Source organism: Labrus bergylta, chromosome 12 (genome assembly GCF_963930695.1).
Source record: "Labrus bergylta chromosome 12, fLabBer1.1, whole genome shotgun sequence".
Lineage (NCBI taxonomy): Eukaryota > Metazoa > Chordata > Actinopteri > Labriformes > Labridae > Labrus > Labrus bergylta.
Genome location: NC_089206.1, coordinates 10,589,135 through 10,613,624, shown reverse-complemented (window position 1 = coordinate 10,613,624; position 24,490 = coordinate 10,589,135). Strand labels below are relative to the sequence as shown.

Genomic DNA, 24,490 nt, shown 5'->3' with positions numbered 1-24,490 from the left:
ACATTTCTCTTTCAGCCTGGGGAGTATGCGCTGAACCCTGTTGATGATAAAGGACACAGTAAATGAACAGATGCCGTGTCAAGTGGTCCCCTGATGAATGGGACCCATATTCTCTCTAAACAACTCACCAACACACATAAACACATACACACTGACATGTACAGAAGGGCTTAGTAGGGGCTGTCATGGTGCTGTCTTTTGAGGGAGTGTGTGTTTGTGTGTGTATGTGTGTGACTGTACAGGGGTTTTGCCGGCTGAGCCTAAACCAGAGTGACAGTTGTGTGCTCTCCTAATGAAGACTACAGGATCAGGTTCAAACGACAACAACAACAAGCAAGGAAATAAAGAAGAGAACAAATACGCTGCTTGCAGGTACTGCTGCCACATTTCTCAGTGGGTTGATGATGAGCACCGTCACAAGTCTTGTGTCCGTGTCGTTTGACGGTGACATAAATGACTTTGAGCAACTCAGTATATTGCGTTTGCCGAGTGTTCTGAGCGGCCAGTTTCCCAGTACAGGTCTGATGTTGAAGAAAGAGAAAATACGTTTTAATCAGGGAGCTTTGTTGACAAGGGCAGTGGAGCGGATTTGTTTCTCGTGTACTTAGATGTTAGAAAATGTAAGCACATGGATGTGTATTCGTGTGTGACCCCATGGTGCACTGGGAACAAATTTACAAGCAAACCACGCTCAAGGCCCTTTGATCTACAGCCAGTGGTATTCTGAGCACAGGGAGGTCTAGAGTATAGCTGTAGGCTAACTAAAACACATATACACACTCAGACACACACACACACCCTGAGGGGAGCTAGAGGGGTGAGAGGTCAATAACACGGCTTCCATCTTTTGCCCATGAGCCATCCTATCTTACATCTCCCCTGCATAACTTCACTCGTTTCTCTTTTCCTTTTACTTAATTTGTTCCGCTGGTCTCAAACTCCAACCCCAAGCCTCACTCACTGAGATCTGTGTTCTCTGGAGTTTACAGCTCTCAATCCACGAAAATCTGTCTCCCCCCTCACTTCTCCCCTCCTCTCTTCCTCCCTTGTCATCTCCTGTGTTTATCATAAGCTGTGATTTACATATCTTAATGACTCATTGGAACCAAGTGGCTCTGTTCGTGGGTTTTTGTGCCTGCTTTAATGCATGCTTGTTTGTCAACAAGGTTTATAACAGTGCTGCTTAATGAGAATGCATCTCAAAAACTCTCTGGAGAGTGGTGTAAATGTGTGACATGTTCTGGTTAGGACCCTAGCTCTTGTTTACAGGAGAGCCCAGGACCCTCTTGGGAGACTGCAGCATACCTGGGAGTCAAATTTGATTCGAGACACAACGGTAGAAATAGGAAGCCCCGCTTTATCGGCCTTCTTATGGCTACTTGACTTCACCTTTGGCAGGTTTTCTGATGCAACCATTCCACCTCCCTTTTCTCCAGAGCGAGCAGAAGCCCCTCTGTTTACTTGTCGAGACGGTCTATTTTTTTTCCCCAGAGGGTGTCCTGTCTCTCATTTATGATTTCCTGATAACCTCCCATGGGGCTCCATTGTAGCTTAAGGCTACCCGGCTGCCTGCTGAATTTTACATCAGGGAAGAGGAGGAATGGATTATAAAAGGCAGTCATCTAGAGATAATGAAGAGAAGCAAAATGCCAATGCTCATTGCTCAGGGTGCTGTGGGAATTACATCGAGATGTTATTGCTACTTTTTAAACATTATTGTAGGACATGAAGTGTGGTTTGCGAGAGGCAGATACATGAGGAGAGCACCCCTGGGTCTTCAGGGTCACGCAAATAAACAAGGTTTTTCCATAAAACACATGCAATATGATATGCACATTTATAGTGAGCCACTCGGGTGTGAAAACAGAAATCAAAATTCCAAAGGCCATCCAACAGGACACACATCCACATGTTACACACACAGACACAGTATAAGCTGAATTTCATACAGATTAGTTGTCCATGTTCCTGATTTTTCACTTAAAACCCTCCACACAGACTCCATCTGAGGTTGAACACTAAAATAGTAGGTTGTTACAAGACACGGCTTTGTTGTTACTGCCATTTACCGCAGCAGCCAGAACATTATGAGTGAATAAAAACCGTTGCCTTTGTAATTGAGAAATCAATACCTAATTTGCTACAGTGGTCTAGCCAGCCATTGTGTTTAAGTCTGTGTGTGAGTGTTTGAGCTGCTCTCGAAGGGCGCAGTGGCCTCCAATCCCTCATTTGGACATAAAGGGGCATCTGAAAGGCAAAGACCCCAGCCTGTCCCCATTTAACTATGTAGTCTATTATTATTGCATGTGCTGAAGTCCAGAGGGCATGTGACAGACAGTACAGAAAAAGAAACGACACTGTGTCTTCAACACTGACCTCTATAGGGCGAACATACAGAACATGTTTTATTAGGCTGAAGTCTTACCTTCACCACGGTGACCATGCCATCATTGCTGACCGGGTCGGTGCGAATGGTGAAGTGACCAGTTGGGTCTCCGCTGAGGATCCTGTAGATGGCGTTCCAGTTTGGTGAGTGCGGTTGGTCGGCATCTATCACCGTCAGATTAGCTACCACAACGTCTACACGGTTCTCTGGGACCTCACCGGAAAACTGCAAGGAGTAGAGTCATATGTCAGCTTGGGACTCTTTCTTTCAAATATTAATTCTTCAAATGTAGATGAGGTCTTTAAGGAACTCATCAAGGACAGCAAACATAACATGTGGCAATTTCTGCAAATGGCCCCCTTGCTCCTGTCATTCTTTATTCTTTTTTCTTATGGAGCAAGTCCTCCTTTTAGGTTTTCAGGTAGAGTAGGTTTAATAATCTCCTATTAAGCACAGCTGAGTAGTAAACAAGCAGTAAACACAGATGCACACGAGCAAGCACATGCACACAAGAGCACTGTTCCAGTTTTTATCTTGTCTGCCTTTTCGGGATACCCATCCTTGATGAGTGATGATATTTCATTCTCTTGAAAAGAGAAAAAAAGAGCGAAAAAGGAGGAGAGAATGGATGCAGAACAAGAGGCTCGCATCTGGGAGGGTTAAAAAAGCAGTTTGAGTGTATATGAGTGGCTTTTACTTGTCCCCCCTGCTGTACAAACACATGTGCTTTGTCCTGATAAGCCTGATGAGGAGTGAGCCGCTGTCTGTCATGTGTCTGTTGTGGTGGGGATTGATCAAAGCTGTGCAGGCTCAGGGGATAAAGTCTACAAAGACAAACCCACAACAGCTAGGACTTTGCTGCTTCCCTCTTAAACATAAGTCCACTGCAGCCCTACCTACGCACACAACCCGCCGACACCAACCACGTGGGGTCTGACAGCGAGCGCGTCGGCGTGTCTTCATCTCATCTGGAGTCAACAGGCACGTAGCATCATACAGTCACCGTGTCACCATGGGTAACAGGCGTGCAAGAGCCACTGAGCTGCTTATATGAGTGTAGGATATCAAAGAGCAAAGCCCCAGACCAAACACTCCAACAGACCATAATACCCTGCCTGGCAACCCTCGCATCACCCTGCAAACAGCCGACAGCAGTGGGCAGATTAGGAGGCTGCGTCAGGAGAGCTGTTCAGAGACTCAATGACATTCTTAAGACAACAGACAAGTCCGGGTGGTCCTGATGCACTGCTTGCATTGGATAAGTAGGCAGGCTGTCGTATGTTTGTGTCAGATCGAGTGTGTATGTGCTTGAGCGGTTTATTACTGTGTTTTGGTTCAAGGACTCCCCAATGCCAATTCAATAAAATAAAATTTCCGAGATGGTTCTTGAGCTCCAAAGGGCCCTCAAGCGTCTTCTTCCCCAGCAAAGAGTAACAACTGAGGGCAAGAGTTAACCAGATCTGATGGAAGGCTTTGAAGGATCCACTAAAGCTCATATTATCAATACAACAGTTGAAGATTTCTTCTCTCATTATCTTTTTATGGGCTGGGGGAGTTGCAGGGGCTACATCAAGCATCCGCAGCTCTAGCAATCAACATTTATTCTTCTGATGCACAATCTTACATGGCATGGCTGTTTTTAAATTCCCTGCACATGAAACTCTTCATCGTCAGTTCAATCACTTACAAAAATACGTTTCAGACAGTTTACTCTAAAAACGGCGAAAGGCTGTGTTAATAGCAACTATTGGGGATTCAGAAACTTTGCAGTAAGCAAATTTCATTGACTGAAAAGAAGTCTGTCGTCTACGATTTGGCCTGCAATGTTGAGCTTGAAACTGAAGTATTGAAATTCATTAATCATATCAAAAGAATGCAAACAAGTTTATTTTATGCAGATGTAGAGAATAATTTCAAGTACATAACAGCATTTACACATTATATTAAGATTCCATTAAAGTTCAATAACAAACAAATAAATAAAAAGTTTTACAACAATAAAAGATTAAACATAAAAGCAGCCAGGCTTTTCGACTCTGCACACTATACACTTCATGTAAACCTTTGTTTTACCTTTTTAAGACTCCAGATGTTATTTGTATGACAGTGAGCCTGGACTGTTTTCATCTTTGTCATCAATAATGGATTGGGATTCAACATTTGTTGTCTATTCGGAAAATCTTCCTGTTTTCTTTTCCTTCCACTCATTTATTGAAATATCCATTGGATACTGTGTTGAATCTGGGTCTTTTTATCATAGATTTTATTACTGTACTGTAGAGAGGTTTGGTTCGACACTGTAAATAGAGGTGTCTTCCAGGAGAGGCTCAGATTCCCCCTGATTTGTTAATGACACTGGATTTTGTCCCAAACTGCTGGACTTGGAAAGTATGCACAAGGGTGGGGGTTCTTGATTGTGATTGGCACAGACTGAAGTTGGCTTTCAAACAGCACTTGACAAAGCAGCACTTGCCCAAAACTTCATCCTTCTGTCACTATTTTGGCAGTGAGGAAAGACTAAAGAAGGCAAGGTAAGTGGAAGAGAGGAGAAGTGACAGGGGACTTCATCATAGTAATGTTGTGAGGATGCTAGAGAAAGGGGGGCAAAAGGAGGACTGCAGTAAATTCCCAGATAGCAGGATTGTAATCCACAAATGGTTAAAAAAAAAAACTCTTGGTATTGTGTATGCATACAAATTAATACAAACCTTTTTCATTTCATCGTATCTATCTGCATCACAGAAATAATGCAAAGCATGTGTGCAGCCCTGAATAAGCACCCGGAGCCTTCACATCTGTACACATACACCACCCTTTGCCGCCTTGAAAAATAGGGCAGCCTCTGATAGGCGTGATGAAATATTAATCATCCAACATTAAAGACAAATTCCCCAAACTTTATATTTCTGGGACACACTGAAAGATCTATGGGGTTTATTTCAAACACTAAATATTTGCATAACGGCCTGTATTCTCAACAAAATGGCTTTTATGTTATTCCACCGCTAAAGTGGTTGATTTATGAAGGAGGTGGGTAAAAGTGCTCCGCTCATCTCGGCTCTGAAACCTCCAATAAAGTTCATCATCAATATCCGTGATAATATTAACTTCCCACTGTGGCGATGATGGAAATGCACTTAAACATGTTGGAATACAGTCAGAAACTATTAATCTATTACTGGACAGTATCATCAATACACCACCATCAGCGGAGAATCTTGGATCAGAAGGGAACACAAAGTCTGGAAACTAAACGGCTGCAGTAGAAAATACCTCCTGTGACCCAATCATCTGTCATTCTTCCTTGTATCACAGGTTCTTCTCTCAACACCTTTTCCCCTCTCCATTTTTGTTCTTGGACTTTTCAAGGTGGTCCAATCATCACACTCCCCCCCCCCCCCCCCATTTCGCTCCTTTGTTCTCTTTTTGCTCAGCATCTCCTTTATGTGTATTTTTTTCTTCTTCCTCTGCCCTCTCTTTGTACATTTCCTGCTGTGTGTGATGTCGCAGCTCTCTGATGAGCTCTATGGCTGACACATGCTTACCGCCAGCGCTAACTCATCATCATAGAGTCTTAATAGCCCCCAGGGCAAATGCTAATGCTAACCCCTCTGCTGCTACCTCAAAGAGCAGAGCCTTTACTGTACTGCTGATTCTGCCTCAGCTGTTACAGCCTACAGCTGCAGAGCTAAGCACCTTATCTACCCAACAGGCCTGTGCGTTCATCACTACTGATAGAAGAGCACACACACTGAATTATTCTGACAGCTGAAGGCAAACTGACTTTTTCATCATAACATGGAATTAGAATGCAGGCACACTCACTCCACTTCTGACCAATCTTTACTCGTCTAAACAAATGCATGTCTCTGCCTCACATCAAATAAAATGTGTGGATCCTGAAAATTTCATTTGAAATCATGCAAATAATAGCTTGATTTTTTTCCCCTACTTCCCAGCTGTCAGTGGGAAATAATGCTTCCAGCTCAGCTTTCCATACACAAATCAGAACATTTAGAAGCACGGAGAGAAAGCTGCTTTCATGTTATTCAACCGCTCGTTTTTTTACAACACTGAATCTCCTTCTCCTTATAAGTTTAGGGATTATGTTTTCAGGATTGCACCACATGCACATAACACACAGCTCATTACTTCACAGTTTTAATTTGAACCTGCTCTCCAGAATGACCTTCTCTAATGTAATCATCATTCTAAATATCACTATCATGACAACAATCATTAACAATTTGCTGGCTCTGGTTTTCTTGCTGATGAAAGTCGATGATATGGATTAGTTCTTTCCTTGTGTGTGTGCATGTCTGTGTGTGTGTGTATGTGTGGGTTTGTTTGTGTGTGAATCCTCTACAAGGAAATATGTAATTACCCCTTGCACTTCATAACCCTCCCTCACTGTCCTTGTTTAAATCTTTGTTGCAGTCATTTCCTTTATTTTTTCCGTGGTCAATCCCTCCCTCTGTTTTCTTCCTCCATCCCTCTCTTTTTCACTATCTGCCTCTCTCTAGGCAGCGCCGTTCTTTCCCCTCTTCAACAAACTCATCATTTCCACCCCCATCTCTGAACCCAGCCCCCTCTCCTCTGCTGAATCGTTATCCTTTCCCCACTGCCCTATTTGAAGCGACTCACAGTTCTGGAGGTCAGCATGGGAGGGTTGTCGTTGATGTCCGAGACAGTAATGATGGCAGTGGCGGTGTTGGAAAGGCCAAAGTTCAGGTTGCCCTCCATATCCGTGGCCTGCACGATGATGGTATACTGGGACACTTTCTGTAAAAGGCAGGAATAGGAGAGAAAACAGAGTGTGTGGTTATTCATCTGAAAAAAGCTTTCTGTTTCTTGAGTCTACAGCAACAGCTACAGACTGTGACTCCCAGGGGAACAAAAAAAAAGGAAAGCTTAGACTGTGTTGTATTCTATAGTAGCAGTCCACACTCTTATTTGAAACACAGATCCACAAGGGTGAAATCTTTCATTCGACTGAGTTGAAAACTCTGCAGTGGAACGTATCCAGACTTTACACCATCTGACGGCTGCACTGTGAAGCCTCCCCACGGGTATGTCTTCAAAGATATTGCCTATTCAGTGCCACTGATGGACAGATGTGAAGACAATGATCCAACTGACAGAGATTAATAGACTGTCTATGAAGCTGTAATAGAGGGAATGATAAATGCAATTTTATCTTTTGAAATGACACTGTGTCACTTTGCTGGGAGCTGAAATATAGTTCTCTTATTTTTATTTTTGTACTTGAGCGCATTTGTGTGCGTCTTCCTGTGCAGCTTCATTCTTCTCTCCACACAACTCTCTTCAGCTGCCTCCTCTACCTCCTCTGTCTCCTCTACAGTCTCGGGGTGCAGTTAATGGGCCGTAGGAGGGATGGAGCCCAGGAGCCGGCTGTCTGGATAATGTGTCTCGTCACTGAGATTCCCAATTACATTCCCAGTGTCTCTCTCACCTGCTAATTACCGGGTAAATATCCCAATTAGGCCAGGACGCCACATCAGGAGGATTAGACAGCTCCTCTCAGTTCCTCTCATCTTGATGCTCGAACTCCAACCTTGTGCACACACTCTCATTAACACCCATATGGACCCACAAACACAGATAGATACACACACAGAAACACACATACACCTCTCTTTCTCTATATCTTGTTTAGAGGCAGTGCATGCCTGACTGTCCTGTCAGCCAGTGTACGGCGTGTACACAACACTCTCACTAATTAGACAAGGGAGTAATTATGTAGAGCTCCTCTGAACCTCGCTGCCGTGCAGCAACACCGGGGCATACCCGGCTTCCTCTAAAGGACTGAGGTCTGCTGCTGTCAACAAGCTCTCAGAAGTCCACTGCAGACCATGTGAAAACCTTTAGAAAAGATCAGTGTAGGAGTTTATAAAAGGAGAGGAAGAAGACATTTCAAACGTAAAGAACAAAGGAAAGGATAAGAGACAGCAGGAGATGCAGCTTAAGCGCAAGGGAGGAGTACAACCAGAAATAGAAGCTTCTGTGTTTTTTTTCTTTACAGAGCCTAACACCTCCTCTAGCCCAGTCCAAGAAGAGACAGGAGATGCTCAAAGTTTTAAAGGGCCAAAGTGCTGACTAAAAATGGACCAGGGAAGCACAGCAGCATGCTGTAAAGCATCTTTCTGTGAAGTCGATGTACAGTACATAAGCTCCCTTCTTTTCTGCAGGGTTTCAGACTTCTTATCAGCTTTCTGCAGGACAATAGAAACATGTGTTTGTATCTAGTAGAATCAGTGTGTAAGCCTGCACTCATTCATAACATTTGTTTTTATAAAAGTATGCGTGAGGCCTCAAATTGTAGAAAAATGAATGTGTTTGCATTTATAACTGTACTTATACAGTATATGTTTGTGCACTCTTGCACATCCGGAAAAAAAATCCTTAGCAAAGACATTTATTTATGTTTTAAATTTGAATGCAGAATTGATTGCAGGATTTATAGATCAGTGGAATCAGTGGCTAATGGATCAGTGGAATTAAGTTAAAGCAATGGCTAAGTGTTTATTGTATCCACTAAATGCCCTTCCAAATATTTCCCTGAGTGTACTTAAGAGAGTATCAAGGGGAGCCAACTCATATACAGAAGCTACAAAGTGAAACTAGAGGTCAAAACTCTCCAGCTAACCTTAAGCAAACAGTTGCTTATTTACACATCCGGCATCTATGAGGTCACAGAGTTGTGTTTCTGTCGACCTGGTGAATGTAGGCCCAATATTATATCTTTCACCTCTGCTTTTGGTTGCTATGAACACCTGAGGGAAATATGTTGTTCATAAGCTGCTAACAGCTTCATCCTGTTAACAAGCTAATTTCTAACTGTGTCTTTTGTTTGGCGCTGAGTTGGTCTTAACAGCTTTTTTTTTAAATTAAACAGCTTCCTCTTTTTGCTGAAAGTGACACAATGAGAGTGGTGAGCGAACCAAAAATGCAAAGTTGCTGCATGCTAAACAATGGGCTGAAACTTTCTATAAAGCTATACAGAATTGTTCACAGTTAATCTGAGCAGGGTGCTTCTGATCTCACAGTGATGCTACCCTTAACAAATTGGGGTCATTAAAAAATCATTCACCTTTGCAGGTGAAGCAGAACAAAAATGCTTGTGTGCGTGTGTGTGTGTGTTTGTGTGTTAGTGTGCAAGTGGGGGTAGGGGTTAAATCCTACATTACAGGTGGATTAGCATAGGCAGAAGAAAACAGTAAAAATAAGCAGCCGGGGTTGAGCTGAGACATTTTTATTCAATGTTACCCTCATACCTCTCTCTCCATTTGGCACCATGATTTCTCATCCTGCGTCTCTTTCTCCATCACCCTATCTTCAGTACAAAATTCACCCTGACTTCCTCCCAATTCATCGTAATACTCCGTCTGCCCAGCTCTGTTTTTGTTCTATCGCTCCCTTTCCTCCCCTCAATTGCCTATGTTTTATCGAGTGTAGATGTGATAATATGGGCTTTTGTGTTTGTCTGACAGGTGTCAAGGGCATTCTATCTTAGACATTTCCCCTCTTTCTTTACCGCACAAACACACACACACAGACACAAACACACTCATGCTCACACCCAGCCCACTGCAGCGTGATGTGTTGTTAATAGGTCTGTCACATGTGACAGTCTGGGAGGATAATCTGTCTCCAAGATTTCTTTGCAGAGTTGTCACTGGCTCATGTCGTGAGAATAAACACATTTGGATCTTGTCACAACTTTTATGGCTCCATAAACAAGGTGACCGCTGAAGAAGGCAATTTACTGTAAAAAAAAAAAATGAGTTGATGTGTGTGTGTGGTGACAAATGGCTAGAAAACATTTGTAAGGCGCATATCGGAGTGTCATCAGAGCAAACAGTGCAGTTAGGAAGTGTGCTCCATAAACAGAGATAAAGGTGAATCACCAGGCCAGCTATTCAGACTGTGTGGACACTCATTACTGGCTAAAATCATTCATAATCATTAGTTGTGTTGATTTTGTTTTGCTTCATTTAATTTCTGCTAAATATCAAAAGCCTCCTGTGTATGATTTGGACGAGAGAAGACCTACCTCTCGATCAAGCCCAGGTGCCACAGTCACGATATCTCCGGTCTCACTGTTGATGGTGAACATGTTGGGGATGGGGCTGTGCGGTGTCTGAGACAGGATTCGATAGCGCACCATTCCGTTAGCTGTGGTGTTGTCATCGGCATCAAATGCAGCGAGATGCATCACATAAGTTCCTACAGAAGAAAAGATTTATCCACATACAGATCCATAAAGCCAAGCAGGTTGTTACAGAAAAAACAAGTAAGTTAGTTACAGACTGGGTTCTGGGAAATTTGATGAGCCTGAAAAACACACCTTTTATCACTTCAACACACCTATTTCTATTTCAGCCTGGGTCAGTTTAACCCATAGACTGTAAATATTAACAGACAAAGCCTGAGTGATGTCACCCATCTGTTACTGCAGGGGGCTTCAGAGGCTCATCGGAAGCTGCCCCAATACCGGAAATCCTGTCTCAGCCTAACTTTCAGTTATCTTAACGACAGAGCTGGAGCTGAGGCAGGTTTCAAGCCTCCTAACAAACTGTTCCATCACGACCGCCCTTTAATCAAGTCAGACATACACCTAACTATGGATAACACGGGGCGTTTGTATAATCTAAAAAGTTGCATTATCAATTTTTTTTATATAACATTGCATACAAATAAGCTAATAAACCACCTAGCTGTTGGATAACCCTTGCATACGTTCATCATAAATTGTTGGACACCTGGTGGGTAGATCATTTTCATTCAGACTATAATCACAAGTAGGCGCAGACATGTTGGAGAGACTACACCACCATCCATCCATGAATGCACCACTTGTTTGCTGCCTCCACACACTCATAACTCTGTGGGATCACTGCCTGTCACCCAATCTCTCCATCTCTCCCTCTCGCTGTACCTCTCTCGCAGCCGACTCTAATTGCCAGAGATAGTGATATCATGCCAGTGACAGCCCCTGTCCGAGGATAATTGTAACCGCAGCTCCCATTTCAAACTTCATTACATTTCAAAGCAACATTTGTCAATGACTCGGCCAGAGGGAGCACTCTAAAGGCCTCTCAGCGAGACGAGAGAAAAAGCCGGCAGGAACAGAGACAGGGAGAGGAAAAGAGGAATAGAGGACAGACTCCATATTTGGTTTGATTCCAAGCAGGGAGACTATCAGTCCTCCACACATCACATTTTTTTCCGGAGATGGACGGATAGAAAGAGATGAAGAATCCCAATGTGTCACATCGCTGGGGTAATTTCATTAAGCTGCACTCTTCGGGGGTTTAATGTGGACCCTTTGTACGGGCGTCCTAAGCTGTGCCTGACAGGATTAGGTCCCCGTAATGACTCTTTAATTTGCAAACTAATTCAAGTCTGTAATTGGCCTTCTATTGAATCCACTGGAGCTTTAAATTCTAAAACACGCTTTTTAAAATATTATTGTTCAGCTGAATGTCACGCATGCCACGGGGACTGTTGCGTGGGGCAAGGCATGGGACGGGAATATTAGAGAAAGAGTGATAGAATAGTTGTATTCAGACTGCCATCTTCAAAGCACGATCTTTATGTCCCTGAGTTGTTTCGCCTTCAATTTGAATGTCGCGGAGGCGTGATGGGGGGGATGAAGTGATCCCTTCTCTGTTCCGTCATTGGAGGTAGTAACAGAGGCGTAACGGAGGCGAGACAAGGTCAGCTGACCCAGCGGGGAAGCATCAGCGCTGTCTATTTGTGCATGTCTGACTGTGTGTGTATGTGGAGCTCCTGCTGTGCCGAAATGCAAGGTGAATTCACAGACTGGGACAAGAATATTACGCCATCGGGGAATCAATATGAATGTGCAAAGGCGTAATGACGGGAGAGGGGTAAAGAAAGAAAGAAGGAAAGAAAGAAGAAAAGAAGAAAAAAGAAAGAAAGGGAGAGGAAATGAGCACCTGGACAACTGTGGAGATCTCCTCTGGAACAATAAAATCAGGCTCATCAGGCACACGGTTGCATGCACACACGCATTCAGAGAGCTCATCTCTGTGATTCTTCCTCTCTCAGGTCAGACATAAAAATGACCCAGTGGTCCAACAGCGTGTACATTTAATCCTCAATCTCCTCTTCAGCCTGAGCACCCTCTTTGGTTTATGGTCACTGCTACAGCCGGCTAAATGAAGAGCCACTGTGGGAGACGGATTCTCCCTCAGTCTGCTAAATCAAGGGGGGAATGGAAAATTCTTTCTACCGTCAAGATTCACTGGTGTGGTCGTATTTTTAAATGACTCCAATCTCTGTGGGTATACTTGTCGATCTGCTTTCATCTACCCATATCCAAACCCCTCACACGTTCAAGTTTGTTTGATCCTTTTAAATAAATACTGCCGTCCAATGATCACTCCTGCTATACAATTCACTGACTGTCCATCTCTGTGCAGTTTCATGCGTTATTACCTGGTTTAGAGCCTTCGTCCACAGAGCCGTTGTAGACCTGATTTTTGAACTCTGGTCTGTTGTCATTCATGTCGATGACAAAAATGTACAAGTCGATGGGGTTCTCAACCTGGTTTCCGTTCATGTCCACAGCATGGGCTCGCAACTGGGAAATACCAAAACACAAGAAATAGTTAGATTTGTAGGAAAGATAAAAAAATAATATTAAATGGTAGGTATGTTGTGAGTCCTTGTGTTGGTTGTGATGGTTTTATGGAGAAAGTTATTATGTTAAACATTGTGTGCTTGATGGCTGAAAAATAAAATTTCTCCTGGAATTAATGTGTGTGTGTGTGTGTGTGTGTGTGTGTGTGTGTGTGTGTGTGTGTGTGTGTGTGTGTGTGTGTGTGTGTGTGTGTGGGGGGTATTCATTCATAACATCATGTCTTATTTCGTCTACTTTTTGACATTTTTAGTGTAACTGTTGACTGGGATGGAGGTGAAACTCAGACTTTTTAGGTCATAATTTTGTGTCCCTGATACTTTTGAACTTTTAGGCCTCACAGACTGGACAACTTAGTTCATCAGATCAGATGTATGTGTTAAGTACAAAAGACATCATCAAAGATTTGTTTTACTGGTGCAAGGTAACTTTATCAATCCAGTAAAGAACAATATAGTTAAAGCTTATCAAAGAACAGAAACTCACAGACAAGTACTGACTTCTGTTAGTTAAAGGGATTTCATTTTGATACTTTCGTCTTGTCTAGTTCAGTCCTTTGTGGGCTCATATGCTGTTATTTAGCTTTGCTTTCATTAATGTATTACTGGATCGATCTCATTTCAGCATCATTTCTAAAAACCAAACCCTTCTTTCTGTTCCACTTTGACTGTTAAGTTTGCCTATACTCTTAAGCATATCTAAATATCATTTCTCTTCATCACATCGAGTTCCCTCTGTTCCTAACTAAGAAAAGTGGACAGAAGAAAGGGAGAAACACCATACATAAAACAACAACCAGCCGAAAGCAGAGATTTATTTTACCCTTCAAGGTAAATACTTCCACAGAAAAAACCCTCTGCACTGTTTTTTTGAATTTGGCATCCAACCCTGCTTATGAAAACATGAGGCTGATAAAATCTGCATTATTGAATATTAAAGTGCATAAGTTTCAAAAACTTTTCCTAAACCTTCACCACCATATTAAACAGGGTCAAGAGTGGAATAGAGGATATTTTTCTAGCAGAGTAACTGCCTTTCCGATCTTCAACTTTCTCCAGACTTCTTATCTTTTTTACTCTTAGTCCCAGAAGTTTTTATCACAGCGAAAAAACAAAAACAAAAACATCTTCTTTTATTGGAAGTTGGCTCTGTTGTAAAGGCACGGTGTCTGTTTAAGGATCACCGCGTTGGATCCCGGGCCAACATTCTGTCTGGTTTTATTTGACAGCGAGTCCTGGAATCTCTCCACTTCTCTCTGACTACACAAACACAGTCAGCCCATCTCAGATTCAACTCAGCAGAGCTCAGATCAATGGAATCAGCAACAAGGATTTCTCACAAAGTTCGGACATACTGTAAAATGAGTGCTGGCTGCTTTCTCTCATATGAAGGAGGAAAAAAAGTCAAATAAATGAATTATCAGGAAAAAGGCAGGCTTATATAAATGCTTGTATTTTTTTTTTCTCTCTCCAGACGTGAAGGTCAAACTATCCAACTGAAGTGGCATTTCAAAATGAACTCCCCGCTTCTCGCTAAAGCTGTTTTGATTTGTTTCACCTTACCTGGGAATGTTTATATCCCAAAACATGACTTATTCAGTGATATTCCTGTCAGTGAGAAGCATCAAGGATGTGTAGTTCATTTCATACAAAGGGGGAAAAAACTGAATTCAGATGCTATCTACACCCTGCTCATAACACAGCCGAGTAAATATTTATTCCTCTAAAATGTCAGCAATCAATTTCAGGAAAAGGACCAGACATCTAGACTTATTTGATTCTTGGGTTATTCATCTAAAGGACAGCTGAGGGAAGAAAGAAGGAAAAATGAAACCGTGTCAGGAACAGATAGAGAAGAAGGATTTTAAATTTGCAACATGAGCATTTTATTTTATTTTATGAACATCATGTGTGAAGAACAGGTAATGTTCATGCTTTCATCTGAGCATGCCTGATGGAAGGAAATGCTACCTGGCCACTGCAGGAGCATGAGAGCAAGATAAGTGAAATAGCCTCCAGGCTTGATGCGGCAGGAAATAGAATAAGCAACGTTCTCCATCTGCTTCTTCCCCTCAGAGAGGTGAAGATACACTCCACTGCAGACCCATCCTCTCCTCTATACACGTCTGCTTCCACTCCGCACCTCCACCAAAATTGTGCCTCCAGGTCCTCCCAGAGGTTAATTTGACTTTACTTTTCCACTGCATTGTCTGATCCATCCTGCACCCAATATCCTCGCTGCTGCCATCGCGCATCCCATCTCCCTGTGCTGGAGCTGGCAAGGAGCCAGGCCCCCTTATCTCCACCCACCCTCATCCCTCCATCCCTTATGCACCCACACCTTAATTCAATAACAGAAGGAGTCAGGAGATTACCGCCATGTTTAAAGAAAGCGTAATGTAGTTCTGAGTCCACATTAAAGTTATTATCTTGGAAGGCAAGGGGAGAAAAAAAACCGTACCAGCCAGCGCTCAGTATTTGGCAAAGATGCACCATCCTGATAAAGAAAACAGCCAAAAGAATGTCCAAGGCTTCTTTCCTCATAAGAGCGCATCTTCAGTTTGCCTCTTCTTTTGAAATAAAAACTAGCAGACTTTCTTCTGCTCTTGCATGAAACATGAAGTAGACAAAAGCAAGAGGACAGAGTCAACTCAGATCTGATGTGTCGACTCTCTCCAGGAGTATGTTGCTCTGTGTAAACCAAACCATCCTTAAAGTTCTAGGATTGCGGATGTTTTCTTTACCCACCTCACAGCACACTTTAATTGGCTTCCTGTTGCTCTAACAGAATGTTCTGTGAAAGGCCTTTAATTGAACTCCAACACCTTTCCTCATCTGTTTACTCGTACATCTATCCCTCGTCCCCTCTGGTTTCTCCCTGCACTTTGTATTCCGCACTAACTAACACTTTGCCTCCACAACAAACACAGTTTAACTTGAACAGCCCTCTTAACAAATCACCTCATTGATTGGATTTTTCTCCTGGGTATAAATCTGCTCTGCTTGCACTAAGAGGAACGGTAAGTCAGACTAGACCCCAACATAAATACAAGGAAAGCGGCAGGTACAGAGACAGAAAAAAAAAAACAGATACACAAACTTGAAGTGATGAAGCCAGTGCTGATGCTGCTCACTATATCAAAGCATTGGGGCTCTATATTTTGAAAGCAGAATAAATGTAAAACAAGTTAATTCTTTCTTTAACTCTAAAGTACCTTGCTAGGTGAATACAAATCTCCCTCTCTTGACTAGTATGTAGAGCACAAAAGTGAGAGGAGATTAAGTATTTTTCATTTATACCCTCACAGGATGAACCAAAGACGGCCCTGTGTAACACACTGGATTGAGAGCATTCTGCATAATGTCAGTTGACTTTCTGAAGGACACATTGACAGCATAGTGAAAGGAATGTTTCTGGGTATTAGGCTTATTTTGCTTTTACTCTGAGTATCATATAAAAGATTGATGTACATCTTTTCATAAAGACTAGCAACTAGCCTGGCTCTGTCAAAGGTTTTAAAACATGCGCCTTTAAATTTTAGGTGAGATAAGGGGAATCAATTGCTAAGTGAGTTTTAGGCTAAGTTTAGCGGATAGCAGCTCAGAAGCTTAAAAGTGTAGAATACTATGGATCTTCTCATCATACAAAGAAGATCCATAAGGGCAAAAAACTGGAAATAAGCATGATGTTGATTTGTTCCTTCGACACACATACACATATAAAATGTTTTTTTTTTATTAATCTAGCTCTCAGAAAGAAGACAAATAAAAGTACATCCCAAAATGTCTGCACATTCACATCTGGCCAGCCATCTAGGTTTTTCTTTTGCTCCTAAGCCATTTCTTCTTTACAAACAGTGAGTCTTTTAGTCAAGTGCAACTGTGACAGGCACTGCAGTGTGAAAGCCAATGCAAAAGCACTGTGACTGTCTGAGAGCTGAATGATTCATTATCACATTCTCTGACGAAGGTGTCAACAGATGCTTTGCACATACAACATCTCCACACCTGCAGAATGTGAGTGAACGAACACTTCACAGAGCTATGAATGTAATGGATCCACACACAGCTCTACAAGGAAAATGTGTTTTTTTTAATGTCCATGTTACAGTGTGTTCATGCCTGACCTAATGTAGTTTAATCAATCATGTTTAAAAGGTACATTACGAGCTAATGTATGATGAAATAACAAACTACATCTTCACCAGTTGTCTGTTATGTGGGGCATGTTTTCAATCATTAAAAAAAGATTTGAGAACTTTATGAGCTCATCTTTTTGATCAATTCAGCACAAATATAAATAAACTAATTGAAAGAGGGAAAATGAAAGATGAGTTATCTTATCATGAATATGTGAAATAACAGAAGAAGATGATATAAAGGCAAACACGTGACAAAGAAAGAAAGAGAGAAAGGACTGGGATGTACATCTTAGTTTGTTAGCTTGATGCTAACACATAGAGGAAATTGCCAATAATGGGGGAACAAAATTAGCATTGGGATTGCAGGAATTTAAACTAGAAACAATCTATTTCACTTTGATGTTAAGTAGCCCTCTCCCTACAATCATTAATTAATCAAATAGATCATTTCTTAAGAGTATAAATGCTACCTAGCATCTCTACACTACAGTGTGTAGTGTCACTGTTCAAAAGTCGCTGGCATGGTGCTGGATAAATTAACCCAAATGAGCAGCAAATTAAGGGGGCATGCCATGACAGCTGTCACTCATTAAAACAATGGAAGTGATTGGAAGATGATGATGCAATGCTTAGGCTGTAAAATATACCCATTTACAGAAACTGCATGCTTTTCTTTGGTACTATTAGGTTCAGTTGCTACTGAATTTAGGTTTCACAAATATTAGCCTACTATAAGCTTGTGACATAAAGTTACATCTTTATGTTACAAGCCCCTTTTTTGTTTATAGAGATATATTACACATGTTACAGTGACTTAGGTGTCATTAGGGTTAACTGGCTGTATATTAAGGTGTTTGGTTTTTGTTTTCAAAGGTCAAAACTCTTCTGTGTGTGCATGACAGTGAGAGAGAGAGAGAAACACACTCACATGGTAAGAGGAGCGATGTTCTCGATCCAGAGGTTTGGTGACAAACATCTTTCCAACTACCGGGTCGATGTTGAACACCTCGTTAGGCGGCTGATCTGCTCCCACCCCAGTGATGCTGTATCGGATTGAGATGTCCTGGTCCTGATCTGAGCGGATCTGCATCAAACGAAACAAAGAAACACAGAACACTCAGTCACACTGTGTATCGTAGCAACACTCAACTTTCTCTGTCTCTTCTCTTCTTTTACACATAATACATACACATAAACATAGGGTTACCAGGGGCAACCTGCAACTTTTGGTTTGTTTATTATTCAAGGAGCAGTGTTTTTGATGAACAGCCCTGGAGTTTCATAATTTTGTTCTTCCTAAATGTGGGAAAGGTGATATTGCATAGAATCGTTTGAAACCTGCACAGAATGAAACACACAGGCACTCACATATATACAGATTCATCGTTTCCATCAAGGTTGGCATTAGTAGCTTCTACATACTCAAGGATTCCATTAGCGTTGCTTCAGGGAGCATTCTGTTATACAGAATGGGACTGTCTCAAAAGAGAAAATTTAATTTAACATTTTAGGGGGGGGGGGAATGTAATCAACAGATACTTGCTGTTAAATTTGAGAGTCAGGTAGTGATTTATTACGATTTGCTGGGGCAGAGCTGGGACTACAGACGTGTTGTGAACTAAATTGACAATTAAAGGGGAAAGTAAAAAATATGAGCTTTCAGTTGTTGTGTAACAAGGGGAGCCGCAACAGGCAACACAACAATAAATGCACTCTGAGGTGGCAGAATTGGGCCTGAAGCAAAAAATGGACTCAAATTTAGGGGTTCATGCGAGAAGAGAATTATTTAATAACTGTAGGAGATGTGGAGCAGAATGTTCTTTAAGAAATAGGCTTGTATTTTGGTTCAGCCTTCCCTTCCAGATAGACAGCTAATAGGTGCATTAACTGCACTGCTGGGCCTGTGATTTGGGTAGAAGTGCTGTGTAATTGGGACTCATTTGGAGGAGTTTTTCAATTTAGTGCCCAAATAGAGTCCGAACCTTCGAGCATCCCATCCCTGTCCATTAGCTGCACCACAACCCATGAACATCAGCCGGTGTATCAAAATGACTCAATCATGCACTTACTTTAGTATGCGGGAACATACTGTACTCAAATACACAACACACACACGCAGAGGAATGGCTGCATTTTCTAATAATCATTGACTATTTCAGGGAAAGAGCCTGAGTGCAGCAGAAGAGTAAGACTGTCCAAAGTTGTCTCCATCTTTCACCACTTGAGGAACCAATTTAGCCACACTCTTGACATACCAGGAATCCTGCCCTGCTGAGCAAAATAGCTGGAGCAACTAACAAGGACACGGGACGGACATACAGTATTGGACAGGTGTCATCCTGAGTCTATCTGCGAGTGGAATGAAAACCTGTCTCCATCCCTGACAATTCCATTATCACGTTTTTTCCTTTTCTTTCTCTTCATCAACATTGCCATCCACTCACTCTATCAGAAAGACCCTTTTGGGATGAGTTTTCCAATCAAACAAATGTGAACAGGTATAGACACTGCAAGCTGTCACAACATCCCTCAAATGCTATTTTGTGTATGTTTGTATGTGTGTAGTCTTTGGGGAATAGTGGGGAGGAGAACGTCAGAATGCAGTGCACATTCCTCCATGAGTTACTCTTGACAGCTATGATAATTAACGCGCTGCAGGCATCGACTGCTATTACTTCAAAGAAACTCTTCCTGTTAAACACCAACAAACTAACAAATAACCAGCCAGCAACTCAGCTGAACTCTCAGTGTAGCGCCATTACCCTCCTCTACAGACGGAGCGAAGAGGCTGCAGCGAGCCGACTTCATCTACCTCTCCTGTCGCATTAGAAAATACAAGCAATTATTACACATCCCACTGCCAAACTGTCTCCCCTGCTCATTCATCCCCCCCGTTTACTCCTCCCCTCTCCTTGTCTCCCCTTTCCTCTGCCCTCCCTTTTCCTCTCCAGCTCCGTCCCTCTCATTTCCGATACTCCCCTTTCCTCTCATCTGTACCCCCTCCCACCACACTCTCTCATCTTTCTCTCTCCCTCTCTCTTTCTTCGCTTCAGGTCTCTGCAGGGACAGAAGCCATGCGTGAAAAATGAAATTACTTCAATCCGTTGGCCTTGGCAGTGGCAAATAAATCCTCACCAGTTAGGAAGTGATAGCTCTCCATAATTCCATTTGGGTTTTCCCCGCCCCCCTGATTTCCCACCCGTTTCCAAGTTGTTCCTGCTTGGGGGGGAAAAGAGATTCAGCTGCATGTTTCCAGAGTCATTCCAGCCAATTAGCTCTCCCTCCCACAACGTTCACGTAAACCCTTTTTCAGAACTATTGAGGGAGGGCGCCAGAATCCTTTTCCTCATCTGCTTCTACTAAAAATATTTGTGCAGGGTTGTATGCACACTTATTTGATATGAGTGTGCACGATTGGGCTTCATGACTGATAGTAAAAGTACATACAGTAAATGGTGATACATTAAGGGATCCAATCATGGATTTCAAGGAATCAAATGAACTTGCTGCTCTGGATGTTATCAGTTTCCTTCTTTTATCTCAGAACAGTATGACAGGCTGCATGTCATTTTAAATGATAGCTCTCACTATCATTCTGCCATTTTAACTTCATAAAAAGATGCAATGTGTTTAAAAAATTCACACCATGAAGAGCTTCTCCTAACTGAACTGAACTGAAGTACTTTTTATGTCATTTAATGAAATGAGGGAAACACTCTCTTTCCTCCTCTTACACTGCAATCTTGCACCTCAAACAAAACCACACTGACACACACGCACACACACACACACGCACACACACACACACACACACACACACACACACACACACACACACACACACACACACACACACACACACACACACACACACACACACACACACACACACACACACACACACACACACACACACATTTAATTTTCAAGAGCTCCAACGATAATCAAATACAGTTTTTTTGTTGTTTCTCTCTTTGTGTTATTTTCCCTTTCCTTATTATTTTCCCTCTTGAAAGTTAGTTTGCATGTGCATCCATAGGGGAGCAAGAGTGGACGAGGAACACTCGGCTAACAGAGATTGATAATGCAAGACTTGAAGAGAGAGAGAGAGAGGCAGAGAAAGAGAGTCATGACTGTATCATCCAGCATCAGAAACCAGACACTGTCTAAATGACCTATTTGTCGATGGATCAAAGCAATTCCCTTCATTACTGACAACTTGTCTGCTTCTTAAGGAGATCTTATCAGTGAGCTTAGCTCCCTTCTGCCAGGCAAAACTGAATCAAATGAGGAATTATCATGCTTCTGGGTCTTTGGGGAAACAGAGAAGAGGAGATGAAGAGAGGGGAATGAATAACACGAGGAACTGGGGTGCAGAGGAATTAATTCTCATTTAAAAATTCATGTTAGCTAAAACCTTAGATAAAACTACCCAATGACTACCATTTAGATGTGTCATTGTGCTGCAAGTTTGAGATATAAACCACTACATATTTCATTACTATGATGATATATAGTCCAATTGAATGTACCCAAATTGAAAGTATTGAATAGCTGAGCTATACCGAGTAACATTAGAGTGAGATATGTACGGGGATTTAAGCAGCGGTACAAAAGTAGAGCTGTTTAAACTGAGTTTCCAGAAATCCAAAAACCTCCAGAGGGTTACGCAATCCCAAAGAAGTAGATGCTTATAATATTAACTCCACAGCAATAAGGTGGGGTTTGAAAAACGATTAAAAACGCCTTCCAATAAAAGGCCATCTGATGAAACGCCCGAATAAACCCCAGCCTTAAAAAAAATCATTTGAAACATCCTAAGAGAGACAACACAAATTTAAGGCAATAATATCACAATCAATATTTTTATATTAAACTACGATCCCATGGCTATTTGGGAGAACGGGGTCGGTTACAGCCATAAAAAAGAGAGTTATCAACTGACTCTGCAGTTCAGATACACACACTCTGACAGCCAGTTTGAGCTCATTGTTTTGGCTAACTTTTACTACTCTTTTTTAAAAGTATGGGATCAAGTTAGCTGTACGTCCTGTCATATTTGTTATATTTCCACCTTAAATGGCAATACATGCAGGCCCAGGATGGTAAAAAAAAACCTGTCACAGTCAGCAGATGTTCAGTCGAATGCAAAATATTTGTCTGCCTAATTTTCTTTTTGTGCCAACAATTATGTCATGGGAATTTGTAATGAGTATTTGAAAAACTAGTTAATGGTTATTTTTGTAGTTTTAAGAAGAGTTTGTAAAATGGAATTTTGTCATCACGTATCAATCCATCTTGAATCAATCTTTATTTGTGACAAATGTTATCTCGAGACACTTTACAAAAGAGCAGATAAAAGACCTTACTCTTTGTTGTGTTACAAAGACCAAGCGTTTATCCATCTTGAGCAACAGTGGAAAGAAAAACTTCCTTTTAAGAGGCAGGAATCGTTGGCAAAACCAGGCTCATGATGATGAACAGCCGTCTGCCGGATGCTATGCTATAGTGACTTGTGTGGGCATCTTGGTATGCAAAATGTTAATAAGAAGTTAAAAACAGATGATATGAGTCATCTTTAAAGAGGATTTTATACGTTTTGTATGTATAATGATTTACTTGTAGTGAACAACTAGTGTAAGTTTCAGACATGATTCAATATTGTGTGTGTTTTGGTTATTTCTGGTAAATACAGAAGCATCCTTTAGAAACCTTAAACAACTGAGTCGACCTGCTCTGTGATGTAACTTAACCTTGTATTTGCTGGCTCTTATAGTAGGTGTACAAGGCCTCGCTGCCTTACATGATAGCAGAGCATTTCTGAGCATATTACCAGTGCATTTGTTTGCCTTAGCATTCAAGCTCTTCCTCAGCCCACACAACTCTCACCATGATTAAGAGAGAAGGCGCTGGATGTAAACAAAGGGGAGAAACATGGAGAGGCTTAGGGCTTCAATATACAGTTTGAAAAAGAATTGTCTGTGTTCTCAGACACTGTCAAAGCCAGTATACTCATTATGTTTACATGTCAGCTCTCCTCACTACAGAATAGAGGTGCTGTGAAAGTGAGGATACCAGAAAAAGAAAATAAACAGAAGGCGGTTAAAGTGTAACCCTGGTGCTCTTGTCAGAGAAATATTAAAGGAGATAGCAGGTTTGTTTGCTAAAGCAAACAAGGCGATAGAAGGAAGAGATTCTTGTATAAATGATGGATGAGGAGGTGTATTTGTGCCAGCCAGATGGATGAACTCACAAAACAAGTGGGTCCTTTCATTCAATGGTGCCCATCCATCCATCAATCATGTTAAAAAACAGGTCTACCTCCCTGACAAAACATTGCTTGTAAAACAATTAGCTTCCTGTCAAAAACATGATCAAAATCAATCAAAATCAGGGCCTGAGAAGATTTTTTGAAAACAGCCATTTTTTAAAAGAACCACAAATGAGGTTGATACATTGGCAGAGCTTTACTTTAAGTTCTTCAACTAACCTTGATTAAGAGTGAATCTCAGCTGCAGACTAACTGACAGAAGTGTGAAAAGAAAAGAAAAAGACCAGGTGTTTTCTATTTGTTTCCTTTAGTGAGTATCATTTAAAACATCTATTATACACGCGGAACATTACATATTCTAATTCATCTTCTTGCACGTGGAAGCCTTTGATGTGCAAGTATGGCAGGTCCAAGATAAGCTGCAGTTTAGTATGTACAGAGAACTGCAATTACCATATGCATGCCTGTAAATTTCTTGGGGCGTTGAAGGTGAAATTGCTGAAATTATCCTACTCATAATACACACTGTGGATTCTTGCATATTAGAGAAGATGCTTCAGAGATTCAGTTTTTACTCATATTGTCTTGCTTGTTAATTTGTTTGGGTTAAAATCAGCAGGTATCACAAAGATTCAACTTTCCTCAAGGAATATTTTAAATAGCAGCTAAAGCTGAATGATGCACACATACACTGAGTGAAGCTTAATAAATGATGTGTGTTTAGTTAAGTGAAATCAAAGATGTGTGCATTTACACTTAACGAAAGGCAATACAGTCCTGGATCAGTGTCTTATATTTAATCAGATTGCACGCATCGGCAGAGATTGGTGCAAACTTATAGCCGTAAAGCACATTCAGAGTTGTCTAAAAATACTGTGAGGTGGACATTTCCTTGCTTAACTGTCTGCATTTGGTTAGCAGCATATATACATCCTTCAATTTCAAGCCCACTAAAACAAAGTTGAAATGTCTCGCGGCTTTGTGCATCATATCTTCCAGACAGCT

The 24,490-nt window shown here is 41.6% G+C and overlaps 1 protein-coding gene across 1 annotated transcript in view; it reads right to left on the bottom strand.

The window, feature by feature from the left end:
- The window catches only part of LOC109992345 (cadherin-4), a 211,861-nt gene that overhangs the window by 19,330 nt on the left and 168,041 nt on the right, over window positions 1–24,490 (bottom strand). The window contains exons 6-10 of the mRNA XM_020644902.3: window positions 18,143–18,298; window positions 12,872–13,016; window positions 10,461–10,633; window positions 7,031–7,168; window positions 2,426–2,611 (exon numbers count right to left, since the gene is read on the bottom strand). Coding sequence (XP_020500558.1) covers window positions 2,426–2,611; window positions 7,031–7,168; window positions 10,461–10,633; window positions 12,872–13,016; window positions 18,143–18,298 — 798 coding nt within the window. The remainder of the gene's footprint in view (window positions 1–2,425; window positions 2,612–7,030; window positions 7,169–10,460; window positions 10,634–12,871; window positions 13,017–18,142; window positions 18,299–24,490) is intronic.